Below are 19,604 nucleotides of genomic sequence, written 5' to 3'. Positions count from 1 at the left end.
CAACGATAATCGCAGCATCTTTAACTCTGTCACCTCCAGCTCCGCTTCCTGTCTTTTTGTCAGTGCCACCACCTCCAAACCATACAACATAGCTGGTCTCACTACCGTCTTGTATACTTTCCCTTTCACTACCCTTTTGCAGATACCCTTCTGTCACAAATCACTCCTGAAACTCTTCTCCACCCACTCCATCCTGCCTGCACTCTCTTCTTCACTGCTCTACCACACTCTCCGTTACTTTGGACAGTTGATCCCAAGTATTTAAACCCAACCACCTTCACCACCTCAACTCCTTGCAACCACATCATTCCACCACCCTCGCTCTCATTTATGCACATGTACTCCGTCTTACTCCTACTGACTATCATTCCCCTTCTCTCCAGTGCGTACCTCCACCTCTCAAGGCTCGATTCAGCCTGCTCCCTACTCTCCCTACAGATCATGATGTCATCTGCGAACATCAGTCCATGGAGATTCCAGTCTGATCTCGTCCGTCAACCTGTCCATCACCATTGCAAACAGGAAAGGGCTCAGAGTCCATCCTTGGTGCAATCCCACTTTAACCTTAAACCGGTCCGTCATTCCTACCGCACACCTCACCGCTGTCACACTGTCCTCATACATATCCTGCACCACCGTCACAAATTTCTCTGCCACTCCCGACTTCCTCATACAATACCACAACTCCTCTCTTAGCACCCTATCATAAGCTTTCTCTCAATCCACAAACACACAATGCAACACCTTCTGGCCTTCCCTATACTTCTCCATCAACACTCTCAAAGCAAACATCACATCTGTGGTTCTCTTTCCTGACATAAAACCATATTGCTGCTCACAAATCATCAGCTCTCCTCTCAACTTCGCTTCCATTACTCTCTCTCTCTCTCTTCCTCTTACTCTCTCTTTCTCTCTCTTACTCTCTCTTTCTCTTACTCTCTCATTCTCTCTTTCTCTCATTCTCTCACTCTCTCACTCTCTCACTCTCTCACTCTCTCACTCCCTCACTCTCTCACTCTCTCACTCTCTCTTTTCTCTCTTTTTCTCTCTTTTTCTCTCTTTTTCTCTTTCTCTCTCTTTCTTTCTCTTTCTCTTTCTCTCTCTTTCTCTCTCTTTCTCTCTCTTTCTCTCTCTTTCTCTCTCTTTCTCTCTCTTTCTCTCTCTCTCTCATAACTTCGTGGTGTGGCTAAACAACTTTTTCCCTCTGTAATTACCACAGCTCTGCACATCACCTTTATTCTTAAAAATCGGTCCCAGTACACTTAATCTCCACTCCTCAGATATCCTCTCACTTTCCAAGATTTTATTAAACAATCTGGTTAAACCTCCACTGCCATCTCTCCACAAAATTCCCATGCCTCCACTGGCATATCATCTGGGCCAACCACCCTCCACTCTTCATCATCTTCATAGCAGTCTTCACTTCATCCTTACTAATCCACCCCACTTCCAGATTCACTATCTCCACCTCTTCCAACCTTCTCTCTCTCATTTTCTTCATTCATCAGCTCCTCGAAGTACTCCATCCACCTTCTCAACACACTCTCCTCGCACGTCAGCCCATTTCCATTTGCGTCCTTTATCACCCTCACCTGCAGCACATCCTTCCCAGCTCGGTCCCTCTGTCGGGCCAATCGGTATAAATCCTTTTCCCCTTCTTTTGTATCCAACTTCTCATACAGCTCGTCATATGCCTTTTCCTTAGCCTTCGCCACCTCTCTCTCTCTCTTCGCCTTGCACCGCCACTCCTTGTCCTCCTGTCCACTTTCTTCATCTCTCTGGCTATCCCAATTCTTTTTCGCCAACCTCTTCTTCCTTATACTTTCCTGTACTTCCTCGTTCCACCACCAAGTCTCCTTTTTCTTCCTCTGTTCAGATGTCACACCAAGTACCTTCCCAGCTATCTCCCTCATCACTTTTGCAGTAGTTGCCTAATCGTCCCACACCTCTTTACCACCATCCAACACCTGTCTCACCTCCTCCCTGAATTTCATGCAACAGTCTTCCTCCTTCAGCTTCCACCATCTGGTCCTTGGTTCAGTCCTCACTCTCTTCCTCAACCTCACCTCCAAAATCATCCTACAAACCACCATCCGATGCTGTCTTGCTGCACTCTCCCCTGCCACCACCTTACAGTCTCTAATCTCTTTCAGATTGCATCTCCTGCTTAAGACGTGGTCCACCTGTGTGCACTTTCCTCCACTCTTGTACGTCACCTCCTTCTTCTTCCTCCTTCTTCTGTGTTCCTCCTTCTTCTGTGTTCCTCCTTCTTCTGTGTTCCTCCTTCTTCTTGAAATACGTATTTACCACCACCATTTCCATTCTTTTTGCAAAATCTACCACCATCTGCCCTTCCACATTCCTCTCGGTGACACCGCACCTACCCATCACCTCCTCATCCTCTCTATAACTTCCCCAACATGCCCATTGAAATCTGCTCCAATCACCACTCATTCTTCCTTGGATACACTCTCCACCACTTCATCTCACTCACTCCAGAAATCTTCTTTATACTCCATCTCACACCCCACTTGCGGAGCATATGCACTGATGACATTCATCATCACCCCTTCAATTTCCAACTTCACACTCATCACCTGGTCCAACACTCTCCTCACCTCCAATACCCTCTTGACATAATCCTCCTTCAGGATTACCCTGACACCATTTCTCTTCCCATCCACACCATGGTGGAACAGTTTGAAACCACCTCCAATGCTCCTCGCCTTACTCCCCATCCACTTGGTCTCTTGTACACACAGTATGTCTACCTTTCTTCTCTCCATCATATCAGGCAACTCTCGCCCTTTGCCAGTCATAGTCCCAACATTCAAAGTTACAACTCTCACCTCCACACTTTTACCCTTCCTCCTCTCCCACTGCCTCTCGCATGATTAGCGATTCTACACGCATGTAACTCTTAAACACCTTTCGTAAATTCGGCCCCTAACGGCTTCTTGCAATATCGAGATACTATTTTAAGCTCGCCTGTTCGGAGAACAGAGAGCTATAGCGATACCCCCGGCGTGAGCGTGAAAAGGTTAAATTTTTTGTATTACGGAAAAACTCCTCGACGGATTTCGACGAAACTTGGTGGGGGGTTAGGTATGGTCCAAGGATCATGCCATTAGATTTTGGACTTGGTCCCCCCCCAAAAAAAGATAGAGAAAATTTTTTTGCAACATTTTAAACAAAATTTCGATTTCTTTTTTTTGCATTTCTACATGTTTTAAGTGATTAGGATTTCGACGAAACTTGGTGGGGGGTTCGGTATGGTCCAAGGATCATGCCATTAGATCTTGGACTTGGTCCCCCCAAAAAAATTAGAAAAATTTTTTTTTTGCTTTTCTACATGCTTTAAGTGATTTCCAACCCCCCCAAAAAGTTAGAGAAAAATTTTTTTTTTTGTATTTCTACATGTTTTAAGTGATTTCCAACCCCCCCCCCCCAAAAAAAAAAATTGTTAGAGAATTATAAAAAATTAATTAATAGACTCGTCTTTTAAAAACGATAAATGTATAAACAGGCGAGCATTGGGTGACTTTGACACCAAATCTGGTTTCAGTAAGGATTGCACAAACTCCACACACCTGAGAGTGGTTTTCGATAATTAAAAACTATATTCATCATCGATGTGAACGAATTGCATTGAAACAAACACTTCTTAAATCTATTTATTTAAAGGAAGAAATGTGCAGAAACTTAAAAGTTTGCACTCGGGGCGTGCATGGCAACGTTCTCAGGTGGGATGGTTACCTCCAATGTGTTTTTACTTTGATGCAAAAATAAAAAAGGGTAAATTTTAATTGATAGCTGTCTGTGTTTTGGCTTCAGTGCAACATTGTCAGAATGGCTTGAAGGATTGAGCTTGTACAGTATAACACACAAAAGACAATAGATACAGGATACCTCTAAGTGGGTATGCATACCACCAGATTGTCTTGTCAGCCAAAGACTGCATTAAATCATATTTAATGTCATGATTTTTTTTGAGAGAATCTTTTCCAGAGGTGGCCTGCGCTTGGCTCCGATGCCCCACTCGAAGTGCTGAGTGTTCGCCCAGCAGCAGCCTTGAATGCCAAACGGCTAGCAACCGAGTCAATTCCTCCATGTCAGTGGAGATGTTTCAGAACGCTCATACATCGTGGCGCAGGTGAGTCGTTTGCGGACTACTGGAACTCTATTTTACACATCATTGCAGTCTGGAAACGAGGCCTGATCTTCAAAGTAATGTTTTATTTTAAATTGCAAATTCCCTTTTCCATCTAATGATGCCCAGTTTCAAAAACAAACAAACAAACCAAAAACTATGTACAAAAGCAAAGCACACCATGCAAACCTGTTACCTTTGAGACATTTAACCCACGATCCGATCGATTGCGATAAACAAATCGGCACACCTTTCCCATTCTCCAGAAGAGTTCTCTTTCGGGTACACAGCTGGCATTTGTTTCATGACAAAGAATTTGCTTCCTGGTGTTTAAAACGATTCAAGTTTGGCACTTTGCTTAAAGTGCAGCACAGAATTTTGGGTCAGCATGAACGGATACTCGAGGTAAACGAGACCCACTGTGTAATGCGAGTTACACCGAATCGCATGGCCTTCCCTTTGCAGGCAGGTAGTGTGACCAGAACGGGAGTAGTGCAGACTGGTTTATAAAAAATAATCTTGACTACACACACACACACACACACACACACACACACGCACACATATACTTAGTCCACTATATTAATCTGTACATTTCTAAAAACAAAAACTTGCATAGCTTAAAATGTCATTGATGACCAAAACTATTGTACAAAAGTCGATAAAATCTCTACAAATGCAATGAATTGAGTGTATAGTTGTTTTTCTTTTCTTTTATATCATCGCACTTTAAAAGATGTGATTGGTTGAAACAGGCAAACAAAAAAATAAAATAAAATATCCCTTTCATCAATGTGTGCAAAAAACAATAATAATAACAATAATAATCTGCGATAAAGCCTCAAATCAAATCCGTGGAAGTCGATGTGCAAACAAACAGCAAAATAAACAAACGATGGATTGTGCATGCATCGGCTTGAGCACCATAAGCGCAACGTTAGAGTTTGAGCAGCATGCGGACGAGAAGTTTGAGCGGTGTATCAGCTATTCTCTGCACGCTGGAAAAACACCGAATGTTCCTGGGCCGCAGCCGCCAGTTCGTGAACAAATTCCGAAAAGACGAGGGCACAGTAAACGGCGTTCTTCGTTCGTAGTGCCTCGTGCTGCTGCTGCCGGAAAGCCGCGAAACCCGCGGCGGCGGTGCTGCTCGAGGAGATCGGAACGGGGGGCGAGCCGGTGTGCCTCACGTGGTGCAAAGCGATCTGGGCGGCTTGGCGTGCACGGCTCGGGCTGTTGGCGTGACGCAGAAGCAATTCGCCCAATGATGGCTTTTTGCTCTTCACTACATGGTCATGGTGGGACGGGGTTGGAAGAAAACAGTTGAGAGTGAAATTAGATAAAACCGAGACCAATCCCGGCAGTCCAGAATGGCCACGACCGAGTGAATAATTACACAAAGACAATCTCGGTGCAGTACGCCCTTCGACCTGACGAGTAGTCTCTGGAGCATTAACAGTGGAAGTGTGCACGTTTCTCCCAAGAGATGTTGTGTAGAGGATTAAGATATGCAATTGTGGAAAAAATGGCTTTAAAATATATATATTTTTTAATGCAATGTCAAAGCTCGTATAAGAGCTAACACACAGAACGTACAACAAAGGGAGCACGAGACAAGAGGGACGAGAGAGAGAAGCACAGAACAGTGGGGAACAGAGACATTGGGAGATCTGTGGAAGGGAGAGGGATGGGGGAAGGGAACATGGGGTAAACAAGATGGACATTACAAGAACTTTCAGGAAGGAAAGCAGGAAATTTGAAGGAGGTGGATTAATGGGGGTAGAAAAGATCATGGTATTGGATGGGGGAAGATAAGAGGTGGTGGTGAACAACGGTTTTGAAAACCTGCAGAGAAGAGTGGGATTGGAGAGATTGTGGGAATTTGTTCCAAAGGTGGGGAAAAAGACGAATGAAAGAATGAAGGTGAGCAGTGATTCTTGATTTTGGTGGTTTAATCAGAAGGGGGTTGCTGGAGGACCTTGAGCACCCTGCGGAAATATGGGTGGGACAGATAGCAGGCAGGGCAGGGGGGTGGGGGGGGGCGAGGCCAGAGAGAAGACAGAATGATCACCGACCTGCCTGCGGTAAGGCCCAAAGACTCAACCTCATCACGAGAGATATCGGTGATCCTAAATACCTTGGTTTCCACAGCGTGAAGCCGAAAAAGGTGAGAGGTGTGAGCATGAGCCCAGAGGGGAGAGCAGTACTCCATCAGGCTGCAGACGAAAGCTTTGTACGTGGTCAGAAGCTCAGGTGTGCCAAGGAAGAACTTTGCACGATGGAGGATGCCCAGTCAGGGACTGGCTTTGGAGGCCAGTTTGGAAATGTGCCTTTCCCAGGAAAGATCATGGTGGATAGGGAGACCCAGAAGCTTGAACGAAAGGACTTCAAGAGGATTGTTGAGAAAGTGGATGGGGGGGGGAGGAGTTCCAGACAGTCCTTTTGGAGAGACAGTGAGTTCCAGACAGTGAGAGTGTGAGATTTGTCAGGGTTGAAAGACATGTTCCATGTGTTGGACCAGTTTGTGATTTTATCCAGATCTGCAGAGAGTGAAGAAGCTGCTGCTTGCCGATCTGAGGGATGACAGATGGTACGGCAGAGGGTGGAGTCATTCGCAAAGAGATAAAGAGGATTTCACAGAGTCAGAGAGATCATTGAAGAAAACAAGAAAAAGAACAGGGCCCAGAATGCTTCTTTGAAGAACTCTAACCAGCACAGGAAGAGAGGATGAGAGAACTCCATTCAGGGCCACACATTGGCTGTGACAAGAGAGGAAGTCTGCAAGTCATGATTGGAGATGGCCTTGAATACCATAGGAAGACAGTTTGGTGAGCAGGGCAGGGTGTCAGACCGTATCGAAAGCATTCGATACGTCTCGGGAGATGGCTCTGATTTCATGTATGGCATAGAGTACCTCCATCCATTGTTGGGAGAGCAGGAGCAGCGTGACCTGGTTTGAATCCAAATTGATGATCGGAAATCAGGCTCTAATGAAAGTCCTTGAAAGTTTTTGTTCATCAATTTATGACTTTGTAGCTCTTTTACTTGGTGGGAAACTTCAAAAATGCTACCAAATTATGAAATTTGGGTTTACACGCAGAAAGTTATTGAGTCATTCCACCTCGTATCACAGGAGGCCTCCCAGTTGACCCCCTCAGATTTACTTTAAACTTTCATAAAATAGCTCCCAGGTATCAAAATTAAGCTACGTAAAATTTTAGGTCCATAGATGCGGTCAACTCCGAGATATTGAGGGTTGAAAATGTGGTTGTGGCCTTATTTTTATGGTCATTGCGAGCATCACAAAATGAACGGCTACTTTTAAACTCCCACAACTTTTTAAATATTAATGCTGGAGCCTTGAAATTTTCAGAGATTATTCTTATATAACTGCTCTGTAAGAAACAAACATAAACCGGAGTATATCTCCATTAATTTTTATGACGTGATCAGTTGAAATCCAGAAAAAATGTTGGTTTTGTATGAAGACCCAACTTTGAGACCCCATATATTTTTATTGACCCATCCCAGAAGCTTGAAAAATTTTCAGGTAATAATTGTGGTAGTGGTATTCAAATATATGCTTACTTTTCTAAATCAGTCAAAAATTGAAATTTTTCATTTTTCCCCAAAATTCAGGTGAGAATTGCAAATATATGACAAGGTATACCACTTCAAATTGTTCACCATTGGAAAGAGCATATTCAAGTTTTCAAAAGTGGCAAATATCAGTGGTATAATGTTTCTATCGGTTCACTAAAAAATATTTTCACAAAAAAAAGTGACCACTATATTCGTTATTGTTGTCTGTCTGTCTGTCTGTCTGTCTGTCTGCCCCGAACATAGCTCCATTGGTTTTGATCAGATCGTGATAAAATTTTGGTGGGAGGTTTATTTCATGATCTAGTTGCGTTTTCCTGAGAATGGGCGTGCATGGTGCGCCCATTATGGGCGGAGCCACGCCCAAAAAACGTATTTTTAGGGGGTAGCCGAATTGCATTTGCATCTTCTCCTCGGACCGAGGGGGTTTGTCGAATCTGACAGGGGTTTCGGTATTTGGTTAGCCCAATGGCACCTGCATAGCCTCACGGAGCTCGATTTTTTTCATTTTCGTCACAAGGTCACAAACTTAGAAAATTGCGAATTGTGTTTTTTGGGGGTAGCCAATTTCAATTTGCATCTTCTCCTCGGGGGTTTGTCAAATCTGGCAGGGGTTTTGGTATTTGGTTAGCCCAATGGCACCTGCATAGCCCCACGGAGCTCGATTTTTCATTTCCATCCCAAGGTCACAAGGTCACGAACTTAGAAAATTTAGAATTTTGACATAAAAATCATACGACCGCCCAAACTTTGAGAGCTAGGATGACAATATTTTTATGCATAATCTTGAGGTCATTCCCCACCTCAAGTCTTGAAACCATTTTGCTCTATCTCGAACACCTTGCCCGTGGCGCCCCCTTCAAGTTTGTTTTTACGCTGATTTCATCAAAGTATGGATTATCCGAGGAGTGCGAAATGCCATATAGCCTATATGACGTTATATTGTTCCTGGAATGTTCCAGAGGAAGTTTTGCACCAAAGGTCATAATCCTTGACCTTTGACCTTTAAAGGTCAAATTTTCAAAGTTGTGGGAATCGAACCGGGTTTTCGACCTTCTTCGACAAACTACCTCCAATAAGCCATAGCACGTATCGTGTTTCCTTATTTTAATGTCCACAACGTTGTTTTGTGACCTTTAAAGGTTATGCAAAGGTCAAATTTTTAAAGTTGTTGAACGAAACCGGGTTTTCGACATTTTGCAGCTAATAACCTGTCACTCGTACCACATCATGTTGATCATTTTTATAACTTGGTCAAACATTATCACATTGTCTCATCATTGACTTCTGAAACAATCTACATCGTCAAATACCGCTCGTGAACCATCGTCGTCTTCAGACTTGTCAATATTTTAAAAATATTTGAATATATGATGTTCTGCCAGTGCTGTGCGTGTTGTGTGCACTATTTAATGAACAGTCCTTTTACATGTAGTACATGTATATACAATGTACATTGTACATACATATAATCTACTATTAGGATACCATGAACACAATACTTTGAAATTTGAATTTGCAATTCCTTGTTTCTCATTACAGCGCTTGCACTGTATACAATTGCACCGAGTTTGAAATGTCCCCAGTGTCGTCTACCACGTCTCCGGTGGGTCCGCGTGTCTCCCCCCCCCCGCCCCCCACGTGCCTCAAGACAGCCAATGACGGCCGTCCAGTAGATGCAGTGCATAACCCAGACGGAAATGGCTACAATTGATGGAAATACCCGAGTATTTCAATGGAAATTTGTGAAACGAATGTGTTATATATTTGAAAACCATTAAATTTATTGCTTGACGGAAAAAAAACGAAGAAACGCGCTCCTCTCATGTACGAATGAACGAAAGACGTCATTTCCGCCCACCATCGCATTTCACGCCGAAAGCTAAGTTCTTCTGCCATCATTCTTTTGCGGCTCCCTGCCACGCTGTATCGAACAATTTCATTCCTTCTGTTATATATAAAGGTGCTTATCACAATAATAACAAGATGTTGACATTTCAAATATCAAGTAGCTTTTTAATTGTTTTTCAACTGAAAAAGCATAAATTGTATATTTTAACAGTGTACTCATTTGCTTCACCACACGTGCTGTATTGAAGGATTTCACTTGTTTGTAAATAGGAAGAGCTTAACTCATCTGGCTGGGGCTAAACATAGAACTCAGGAATAGTGGCTGATCTGCTGATGTCAGCAGTATATATAGTTACATTCAAGGGAGGACATTTCTTGGGTTCCTTTGGTCCATGTGATGAAAGTTATTGATGCTCCCCTAATGTCAACTGGGAGACAGTACAAGCTCGCACCCAACTTGGAAAAGCAGATCAAGGACCTATTCAAATCATTTACGTGAAATGTTTTATGACATTGTTATTGCAGTCTGTGATGTATTTTTGTATTATTAATTTGAATCATAGAACTAATCATTCATGATTACCATGGTGTCCACACCACGCACACACTTCATGTATTCACGACTGTGTTAACAACAGTTTAAAAAAAAAAATCGAAAATATATATATATATATATATATATATATATATATATATATATATATATATATATATATATATATATATATATATATATATATATATATATATATATATATATATATATTTTAAAAATACCACTTTGATATTTGACACTTTTGTAAACTTGAATATGCTCTTTCCAATGGTGAACAATTTGAAGTGGTGTACCTTGTCATATATTTGCAATCCTCACTTGAATTTCAGGGAAAAATGAAAGTTTTCAATTTTTGAGGGATCATGACTGTATTATATATGACTGATTAAGAAAAGTAAACATGCATTTGTATTGAATACTACTACCATGCAGTTATTACCTGAAAAAAATATCAAGCTTCTGGGATGGGTGAATAAAAATATATGGGGTCTCAAAGTTGGGTCTTAATACAAAACCAACATTTTTTTTCTGGATTTCAACTGATCAGGTCATAAAAATTAATAGAGGTATACTCCGTTTTATGTTTGTTTCTTTCAGAGCAGTTGTAGAAGAATAATCTCTGAAAATTTCAAGGCTCTGGCATTAATATTTAAAAAGTTGTGGGAGTTTAAAAGTAGCCGTTCATTTTGTGATGCTCGCAACGACCACAAAAATAGGGCCACAACCACATTTTCAACCCTCAATATCTCTGAGTTGACCGCATCGATGGACCTAAAATTTTACACCGCTTCATTTTGAAACCTGGGAGCTATTTTATGAAAGTTTAAAGTAAGTCTGAGGGGGCCAACTGGGAACATTTTCTTAAATTTGGCGATTTCAGATGGAATGACTTGTAAAAATTGCAAAATAACAATTTGTGATATAACACAGCTAACATCTCATGTTTGGGTTGGAAACACCATTGATTTTCCTTGAATATAAAATGTCTGTCAATTGTTGACAAAACTCAAGTCTATCAACTGCAGGGAAAATGACTCAAATTACATTTGCCATTTTGTGATTTTTGATGGAATTGATGGAAAAAAGCATCAGGTTGAGCAAATTTCTTTGTACACATGATCAAGGCTCATGGAAGAGAATAAAATGGACAAGTCTGAATACGACGATGGTTCACGAGCGGTATTTGACGATGTAGATCGTTTCAGAAGTCAAGGATGAGACGTGATAATGTTTGACCAAGTTATAAAAATGATCAACATGATGTGGTACGAGTGACAGATTATTAGCGGCAAAATGTCGAAAACCCGGTTTCGTTCAACAACTTTAAAAATTTGACCTTTGCATAACCTTTAAAGGTCACAAAGCAACGTTGTGGATATTAAAATAAGGAAACAGGATATTGCTATAGCATATTGGAGTTAGTTCGTCGAAGAAGGTCGAAAACCCGGTTCGATTCCCACAACTTTGAAAATTTGACCTTTAAAGGTCAAAGGTCAAGGATTATGACCTTTGGTGCAAAACTTCCTCTGGAACATTTCAGGAACAATATAACGTCATATAGGCTATATGGCATTTCACACTCATCGGATTATCCATACTTTGATGAAATCAGCGTAAAAACAAACTTGAAGGGGGCGCCATGGGCAAGGTGTTTTAGATGGAGGAAAATGGTTTAAGACTTTAGGTGTGGAATGACCTCAAGATTATGCATAAAAAATATTGTCATCCTAGCTTTCAAAGTTTGGGCGGTCGTATGATTTTTATGTCAAAATTTGAAATTTTCGAAGTTTGTGACCTTGTGACCTTGGGACAAAAATGAAAAATCGAGCTCTGTGGGGCTATGCAGGTGCCATTGGGCTAACCAAATACCGAAACCCCTGTCAGATTCGACAAACCCCCTCGGAGAAGATGCAAATTGAAATCGGCTACCCCCTAAAAATGTTTTTTGGGCATGGCTCCACCCATAATGGGCGCACCACGCCCATTTTCAGGAAAACACGAGATCATGATATAAACTTCCCACCAAAATTTTGTCGGGATCGGATCAAAACCCACAGAGCTATGCTCGGGGCAGACAGACAGACAGACACTCAACAATAATGAATATAGTGGTCCCTTATTTTTTTCGTGAACCAAAAGGGGGAAACACCACCAGCAGAGTAGACGTTCCCATTGTGTACTACCTTTTTGGCTGCTGGTGGCATCATTGGTTAGGGGCACGGCTATGCCGCTGAAGCAGTGCCCCTATTACCAGTATTAAGGCCCAGTCACACCTTGACGTTTTTGCCAGCTTATGCCGATTTTTGAAAAATTTGTCTAAAACGCTGGCACACATCGAATAAGTTATGGGTAAGTTTTGGAAACATTGAGAGCACGCTGAAAAACACTGCCATACGTCATAGTACGCTGGGTTTTATCGTTGTACTTTGCGGTTGTCCTCAAATTTTAGCATGCTTGAAATTTTACGACTTATGCCAGCGTATGACTCACAAGTTCCGCTACGCTGGCCATAAGTTGTAGGCACGTTATGCGATCGTTGACACACGTTACTTGTAAGTTAATCATAAGTCGAAACACCTCGAGGTAATGTTTAGCGTACTCGAAACTTATTTCTAACCTACGAGTAACGTGTTGTAGGCACGTTACGCGATCGTTGACACACGTCTACACACGTTACTTGTAAGTTACTCATAAGTCGAAACACGTCAAGGTTATGGTTAGCGTCAGTGTTCCAGACTCCCTGGTTCTTTTTTCTTCGGTATGACGGTGATGTTGACACTTCGATTTCTTGTGCGGTTATGATTTAAATTGTTGAGCGGCAGCTTAATAATTATATTATATTATAACCGCACTAGAAATTGAAGTGTCAACATCACCGTCATACCGAACAAAAAAAAAAAACGCAATCTGGAGCACGGACGCTAACAATTACCTCGACGCGTTTCGACTTATGCGTAACTTACAAGTAACTTTTGTCGACGTGTGCCAACGATCGCATATCGTGCGTACAACTTATTCCCATCACATGGGAAATGTGTGAGGCATACGGAAAGTACGTCATAAAATTTTAACACGTTTAAAATTTCAAGACGTACTCCACTTACGACGTACGATAGCGTACTTTAGCATTCCATTCACGTATACCAAACTTACCCATACCGTATTCGACGTGCGCCAGCATTTTAGACGCATTTTTCAGAGGTCGGCATACGCTGGCATGATCGCCAAAGTGTGACTGCGATGTTGACACTTCCATTTCTCCGGCGGTTATGATTTGAATCATTGTGCGGCAGCCTTTTAATAAGCTACGTCACGTCATCGTCGGCGATACGTGCAGCGCGCTATGCATAAGTTAGACCATCATTGGGCATTGGTTGTGAACGCCGACAACAGGCTAAGCATTCGTTGGTATAAGTTATCGATAAGACAACGAAACGTTCTGTGTCCGTTACTAATATGTTATGCATCCGACCAACTCATTATGAATTCGTCCGAATCTTTAAAAAAAAAAAAAACATCAAAAGTTCAGTGTGAGCCAGCGTTTTACATACATTTTGATATGTTGCCATTGCTGGCTAAAACGTCAAGGTGTGACTGGGCCTTAAGTCAGGTTCCTTGTGTAATTTCGTTGGAATTTTTCGGAGAGTTGCAAACCTCTAGATTTTTGAGAAGTTTAAAATCTATTTAAATAAAAAAAATGATGTTTCACATTTTTCAACTTTTGGAATGGAAAGGTCGTTTTGGGGTGAAAAACACTTTTTGAATTCCAATTTTAATAAATCTGAAAAAATACAAAATAACCAACTGATGATGGATTACGGTTAAATGGCTAACAATTGATTTTATAAGATAATAAAATGTTGCATTTTGACTGTCGGTTGTCATGGAAACAGCATTTTTGGAGTGGAATTGCCATTTTTTAAGATGTTTGTAAAAAAATTATATTTTCCATCGGATGGCCTGTTTTAATTGTTAAATATAGTGACCATGACCAACTTCCACATAAGTATTATTTTACAAGTATTGGAACAGTTGGTTGCGATGGAAGCGGCCATCTGTGCAATGAAACATTGGTGTGTCTGTTGTTCAATATCAGAAGGTTTCGGCACCTTCAGTAGTAAAACGTTTGATTTTAATTTTTTGTAGTTTGATGTATTGTAAGTGTTGTATTTATTGTATTATTGGCTGCACCTGAACTGTCACGCCTGTCTTGCGAGTTTAAAGGCGCTGTCACATCTTGACGTTTTAGCCAGCAATGGCAACGTATAAAAATGTATGTAAAACGTTGGCGTACGCAGAAATTGATGGTTTTTTTATGTTTTGGTCGTATTCATAACATATTAGTAACGGGCACAGAACGTTTCGTTGTCTTTTAGATAACTTATACCAGCGAATGCTTAGCCTGTTGTCGGTGTTCACAACCTATGCCCAACGATAGTTTAACTTAAGCATAGCGCGCTGCACGTATCGCCGACGAACTCGTGGCGTAGCATGTTAAAAACCTGTCGCACGCCGATTTAAATCATAACCGCCTGAAAATTGAAAGTGTCAACCACGCAGTCACACCTTGACGATTTAGCCAGCGTATGCCGACCTATGAAAAATTTGCCGAACCAAGCTGGCACACGTCGAATACGTTATGGGTAAGTTGTGTATACGTTAAGAGCACGCTGAAAAACGATGAAGTATGCTGTCATATTTCGTGGTATGTCTCATAAGTCATGAAATTTCAAGCATGCTGAAAATTTTACGATGTACTCGCCGTATGGCTCACACGTTCCACTACGCTCAGAATAAGTTGTAGGCACAAGTCCCTTGTAAGTTACTCATAAGTCGAAACACGTCGAGGTAATGTTTAGCACACCCGAAACTTATTTTCTCCGTCAAGGCACATTTTATTTTTTCTCCTTGGCTCCGTGAAGGTACGTGACGAAATATCTGAAGTTGTTTTTTTTTTATTTTTTTTTAGTCTATCACAAATTTTAAAACATATTCTGACATTTGCTTTTAAGTTTCGACGTCGAAGTGACAATATCCTCCAACAGAAAATATTCACAGCGGAGGAACTAAGAATAAGACATGAGCAAACTGAAGAGGCAATCGGACGTGGCGTAACGGCACTTGATGAAATATCGGAAGTTATTGTTTTTTTGTTTTTTTAACGCTGCCAATACGCCATTATACGGTAGCTGTAAATTAGAAACACGTTCAGTAAGTTCTATGGTCGTCCGGAAGACATCAATCAAATACGTCGACATACGTCAATATGCGTTGGAGGTACGTTACACATAGGTTCAAAGCACGTTACTCATAGGTTAGAAATAAGTTTTGGGTACGCTAAGGATTACCTCGATGCGTTTCGACTTATGAATAACTTACACGTAACGTGTGTCGACGTGTGTCAACGATCGCATAACGTGCCTCGACTTGTGTGCAACGATCGTGTAATGTGTCTACAAAACGTTACTCATAGGTTATAAATAAGTTTCGGGTACGCTAATCATTACCTCGACGTGTTTCGACTTATGAGTAACTTACAAGTAACGTTTGTCGACATGTGTCAACGATCGCATAACGTGCCTACAACTTATGGCCAGTGTAGCGGAACGTGTGAGTCAAACGCTGGCATACGTCGTAAAATTTCAAGCATGCTAAAATTTGAGGACAACCGCAAAGTACAACGATGAAAGCCAGCGTACTACGAAGTATGGCAGTGTTTTTCAGCATGCTCTTAACGTATACAAAACTTACCCATAACGTATTCGACGTGTGTCAGCGTTTTAGACAAATTTTTCATAAGTCGGCATACGCTGGCTAAATCGTCAAGGTGTGACAGCACCTTCAGGGACAGTTTGATCTGAAGGAAAGTGAGATCACTGAGCACCATGGCCTGTCTCGAAGTGTCGTCAAGCGTGAACACAATACAATTGACCGAATCAAGGCTGCCATACTTCATCATGAAAATCCATTTGAAGTTGAGGGTAACCAGCTCTTCAATATGGTCACCCACACTTATGTGCCAGAAGAATTTATACCACAGATACTGAACATTGATGAAACGGGACAGAATCTCTATGAAGATTTTGTTGCTAAACGGATTAATGGTGATGTCAGCATATGGGCGCCAGTGAAGAAGGAGAAGAACGGAATGTACATGTCTGGCAATACAACACCAGCAATCAAGATCAGGGACAAGACAGTGGATCTAAAAGAAACCAAGGATTTGTATGGTAGACTGATGGTACTCCCCAGATCCAGCAGGGACGTTGACCAGAAGGATGCAATTGGCAACTTTGAATTCACTGTGACACCGAGGGCCCTGTTTGCACCAAACGGTAGTTTACTGTCATGCACCGACAAGTCGAAGCTAATCCACAACTTGGAGAAGTTTGCCAACAAGGAACCGTCTTTACCAGAAGCTGAGCTTGATGCCACACACTGGAACCAGCACTCGCTGATGCTGTAATTGATGGCAGTACCAGCACGAAGGTCGCAGTCGTGGATGGAATGGGAGTTGTCCAGAAAATGACCAAGAAACCAGCAATGGTCGTGACAGTGAAGGACCTCAGTGAATGTTTCAATGATAGGGTGATGAGTCTGACCAGAGGCTTCGACCATGTAATTCTTGTTTTTGATGCATACAAGCAAGATTCCCTCAAGAGCACAACCAGAGACAAATGACATCAAGGAAAGGCACCAGTCCAATATCAGGTCAAGGATGATACCAGTATCAAACACATCACGATGAGTCGATTTCTGTCCCATGATCAAACCAAGGCTGATCTGACGGAGTACTTGGCAGAGAAAACTCAAGAATACAACCGCGATTCAACAAAGGTGGTAGTCGTTTCGGCATCTGGGTGGACGTCGAGCAACAGGGGGTCTCCAATTTGAGGCGAATAACCATGAGGAGGCCGATACGTTGATGATACAGCAAGCAATAGCTGCATCACAGCAACACACGGGAGATATTGAGCTGACTATATTCTCACCTGATAGGGATGTTCTGGTTCTTGCCATAGCAAACTATCATCTCCTGCCAAGACACACATCTATCTCAATGGCATCTGGCATTGTCAAAATCGAGCCAATCTGGAAGGCCCTAGGTGAGGAGAGAGCCCAGGCATTGCCAGCCTTCCACGCATTCACAGGTGCCGATAATCCTGGGCGGTTCGCTCGACATGGTAAGGCAAAGTGGTTCCAGTGCTACTCGAAGGCCGATGACGACATGGCAGATGCCTTTGTTATGCTCTGTAAGGATACTGAACTGTCAGAGGACCTATACACAACTTGAGCAAGATTTGTCTGTTCAGGTTATTGTCCAAGTGGTGTCAATATTTCCAGCATCCCTGAACTTCGGTGGCATCTCTTCTGTAAGAACATGGCTGAGAATGACAAGTTAACACCAACTGTCGGTGCTCTGAGGCAGCATATCATGCGGGTACATATCCAGGCATACGTTTGGGGTCAAGCAGCAATTTCTCAGCAAACATTGCTTTATCCATTAAAGAATGGCTCCCACAAGGACACGAGTGGTCAACTCAAACCGACAACAACAGACATTCTCTCTGCACCAAAGGCAATTATCGAGATGATAAGGTGCCAGTGCAAGACAGAATGTTCATCACAGAAATGTTCCTGCAGGGCCAAGAACTTAACGTGCACTGATCTTTGCATGTGCAGCACTTCGTGTGAGAATGACGAGGACTCAAACATTGAACGGCATGACCACGATGGCAATGATGAGTGACATTCGAGACAGTGATGCCAATTGGCAACAAACTCATATTTGACATTAAGTACATTTCACTGATCACCATATTCATGCGTTACTTGTTTCAACATTTGAAAGCAATACATTAAATTAACGGTAATTTGACAAAATGATAGCCGTTTCCATGGCAACCATTGCTCAAAATACAGATATATGTATTCTATATTAAGAACTGTCCTCGAGTTAACAATTATGCATCATCAGTTGCTTGCTTGCAATTAATTTTGAATTTTCAGAGCTGAAATTAAAAAAACTGGTTTTTACCCCAAAACGACCTATTTGACCACATTATATGCATTGAAAAAAAATGTTAAACATGGATTGTCTGTTTTGGCATTGTTTAAGCTTTCCAAAAATGTTGGGGTTAGCTACTCTCCAAAAAATTCCAACGAACGTCAAATTATGGACACAAGGAACCTGACTATATCCTGGTGCTCATTTCACTGACCTTGGAAGGATGACAGGCTGAGTCAACCCCCTGGTGTTAATTGTGGCCAATGGGGCTCGAACACAGGACCCTCGGATCCCAAGCCACCACCCGAGCCGCGAAGCCAACACCAGGCTCGGTAGAGTCGAGGTGAGAGTGAGATAAAGGAGTTTTCAGGAGATAAAGAAGGAGGTAAAAGATAAAAGTTTTTCATCGAGGTTTCGATCCTTTCAGCCCAGAACCTCTCCAAACGGCGGATCCACAACCCTGGTCGCAGGTCCACTTTAGTAGATTACTCAACATAAGTGAACCCACAACCTCAAATTTGTGGACCTACAGCAATGCAATATCCTTATTCAAGCTTAATTAATTATTATTAGTTACTGTATATTTAAAGTATAACGACATATGAATAACTTTAAATCATACATCACTTTATATGATAATATATTAAGCGATAAACACTTTACCTTGTAGACATGTACAGTACACAGCACCTCCATCTAACCATAGACTCAAACTGACATTAATGACCAATTTTAACATGCTGCACTGCATAACAGAGCAACCAACAAATTATTTTAATGCTCATTTGTAATGTATTTTATAAATAATACATTTTGTCAATAATATTAATTTCAAGAATTTACCTCACTAAAATAATTATTTCATTATTATTAAACAGAATGCAATGCAAAAGGACAGTGGTTCTTCACCTGGGTTCGGTGAGCCAGTCTCAGGGGTTTGGTGAAAGCCCTCCGAAACACATTGCAATTTTGCTATAATTTGCTTTCAGTCTAACTTAATTTTATTTCTTTTCTTTTTTTCGGGATCAGGATGTCAAGTAAGAAAAGGAAATGGTCGGAGGATTACGTGCGGTATGGGTTCACGTATACCACGGAGCAGGACGGAACTCAGCATTCTCAATGCATGCTTTGCTATGTGAAGTTGAGCAATTCCAGCTTTGTACCGGCAAAATTATGGGAACACTTCATAAAATTGCATGGCGAGGGACAGTACAAGGACGCAACGCTAGATGAATTCAAATTCCAAAGAGCTTGATTCGACGCAAGGGCTACTTTGCCCGTTCACAACTTCATTCCAATTGACAAACCGATCCTCAGCGCCTCGTATGAAATTGCGTATCTAATCGCAAAACAGGGCAAACCACACACAGTTGGCGAAACGCTCATCAAACCGGCCGCATTGAAGATGGCCAACATCATGCTTGGAAAAGCTGCTGAAGAAA

General features: G+C 41.8%; 1 protein-coding gene across 2 annotated transcripts in view; it reads right to left on the bottom strand.

Moving 5' to 3' along the window:
• Positions 1-4,216: 4,216 nt before the first annotated feature.
• Positions 4,217-19,604, bottom strand: part of FHIP1B (FHF complex subunit HOOK interacting protein 1B) — a 90,723-nt gene continuing 75,335 nt past the window's right edge. For both annotated transcript variants that reach the window (XM_085859592.1, XM_085859593.1), the window contains exon 14: positions 4,217-5,432. In XM_085859592.1, coding sequence (XP_085715718.1) covers positions 5,131-5,432 — 302 coding nt within the window. In that variant the 3' untranslated portion in view covers positions 4,217-5,130. The remainder of the gene's footprint in view (positions 5,433-19,604) is intronic.

This window comes from Eptatretus burgeri, chromosome 16 (genome assembly GCF_056783735.1).
Source record: "Eptatretus burgeri isolate ZD-2024b chromosome 16, Ebu_testis_v1, whole genome shotgun sequence".
In the NCBI taxonomy this organism is placed as follows: domain Eukaryota; kingdom Metazoa; phylum Chordata; class Myxini; order Myxiniformes; family Myxinidae; genus Eptatretus; species Eptatretus burgeri.
This window is presented reverse-complemented; position numbering and strand designations above follow the sequence as displayed.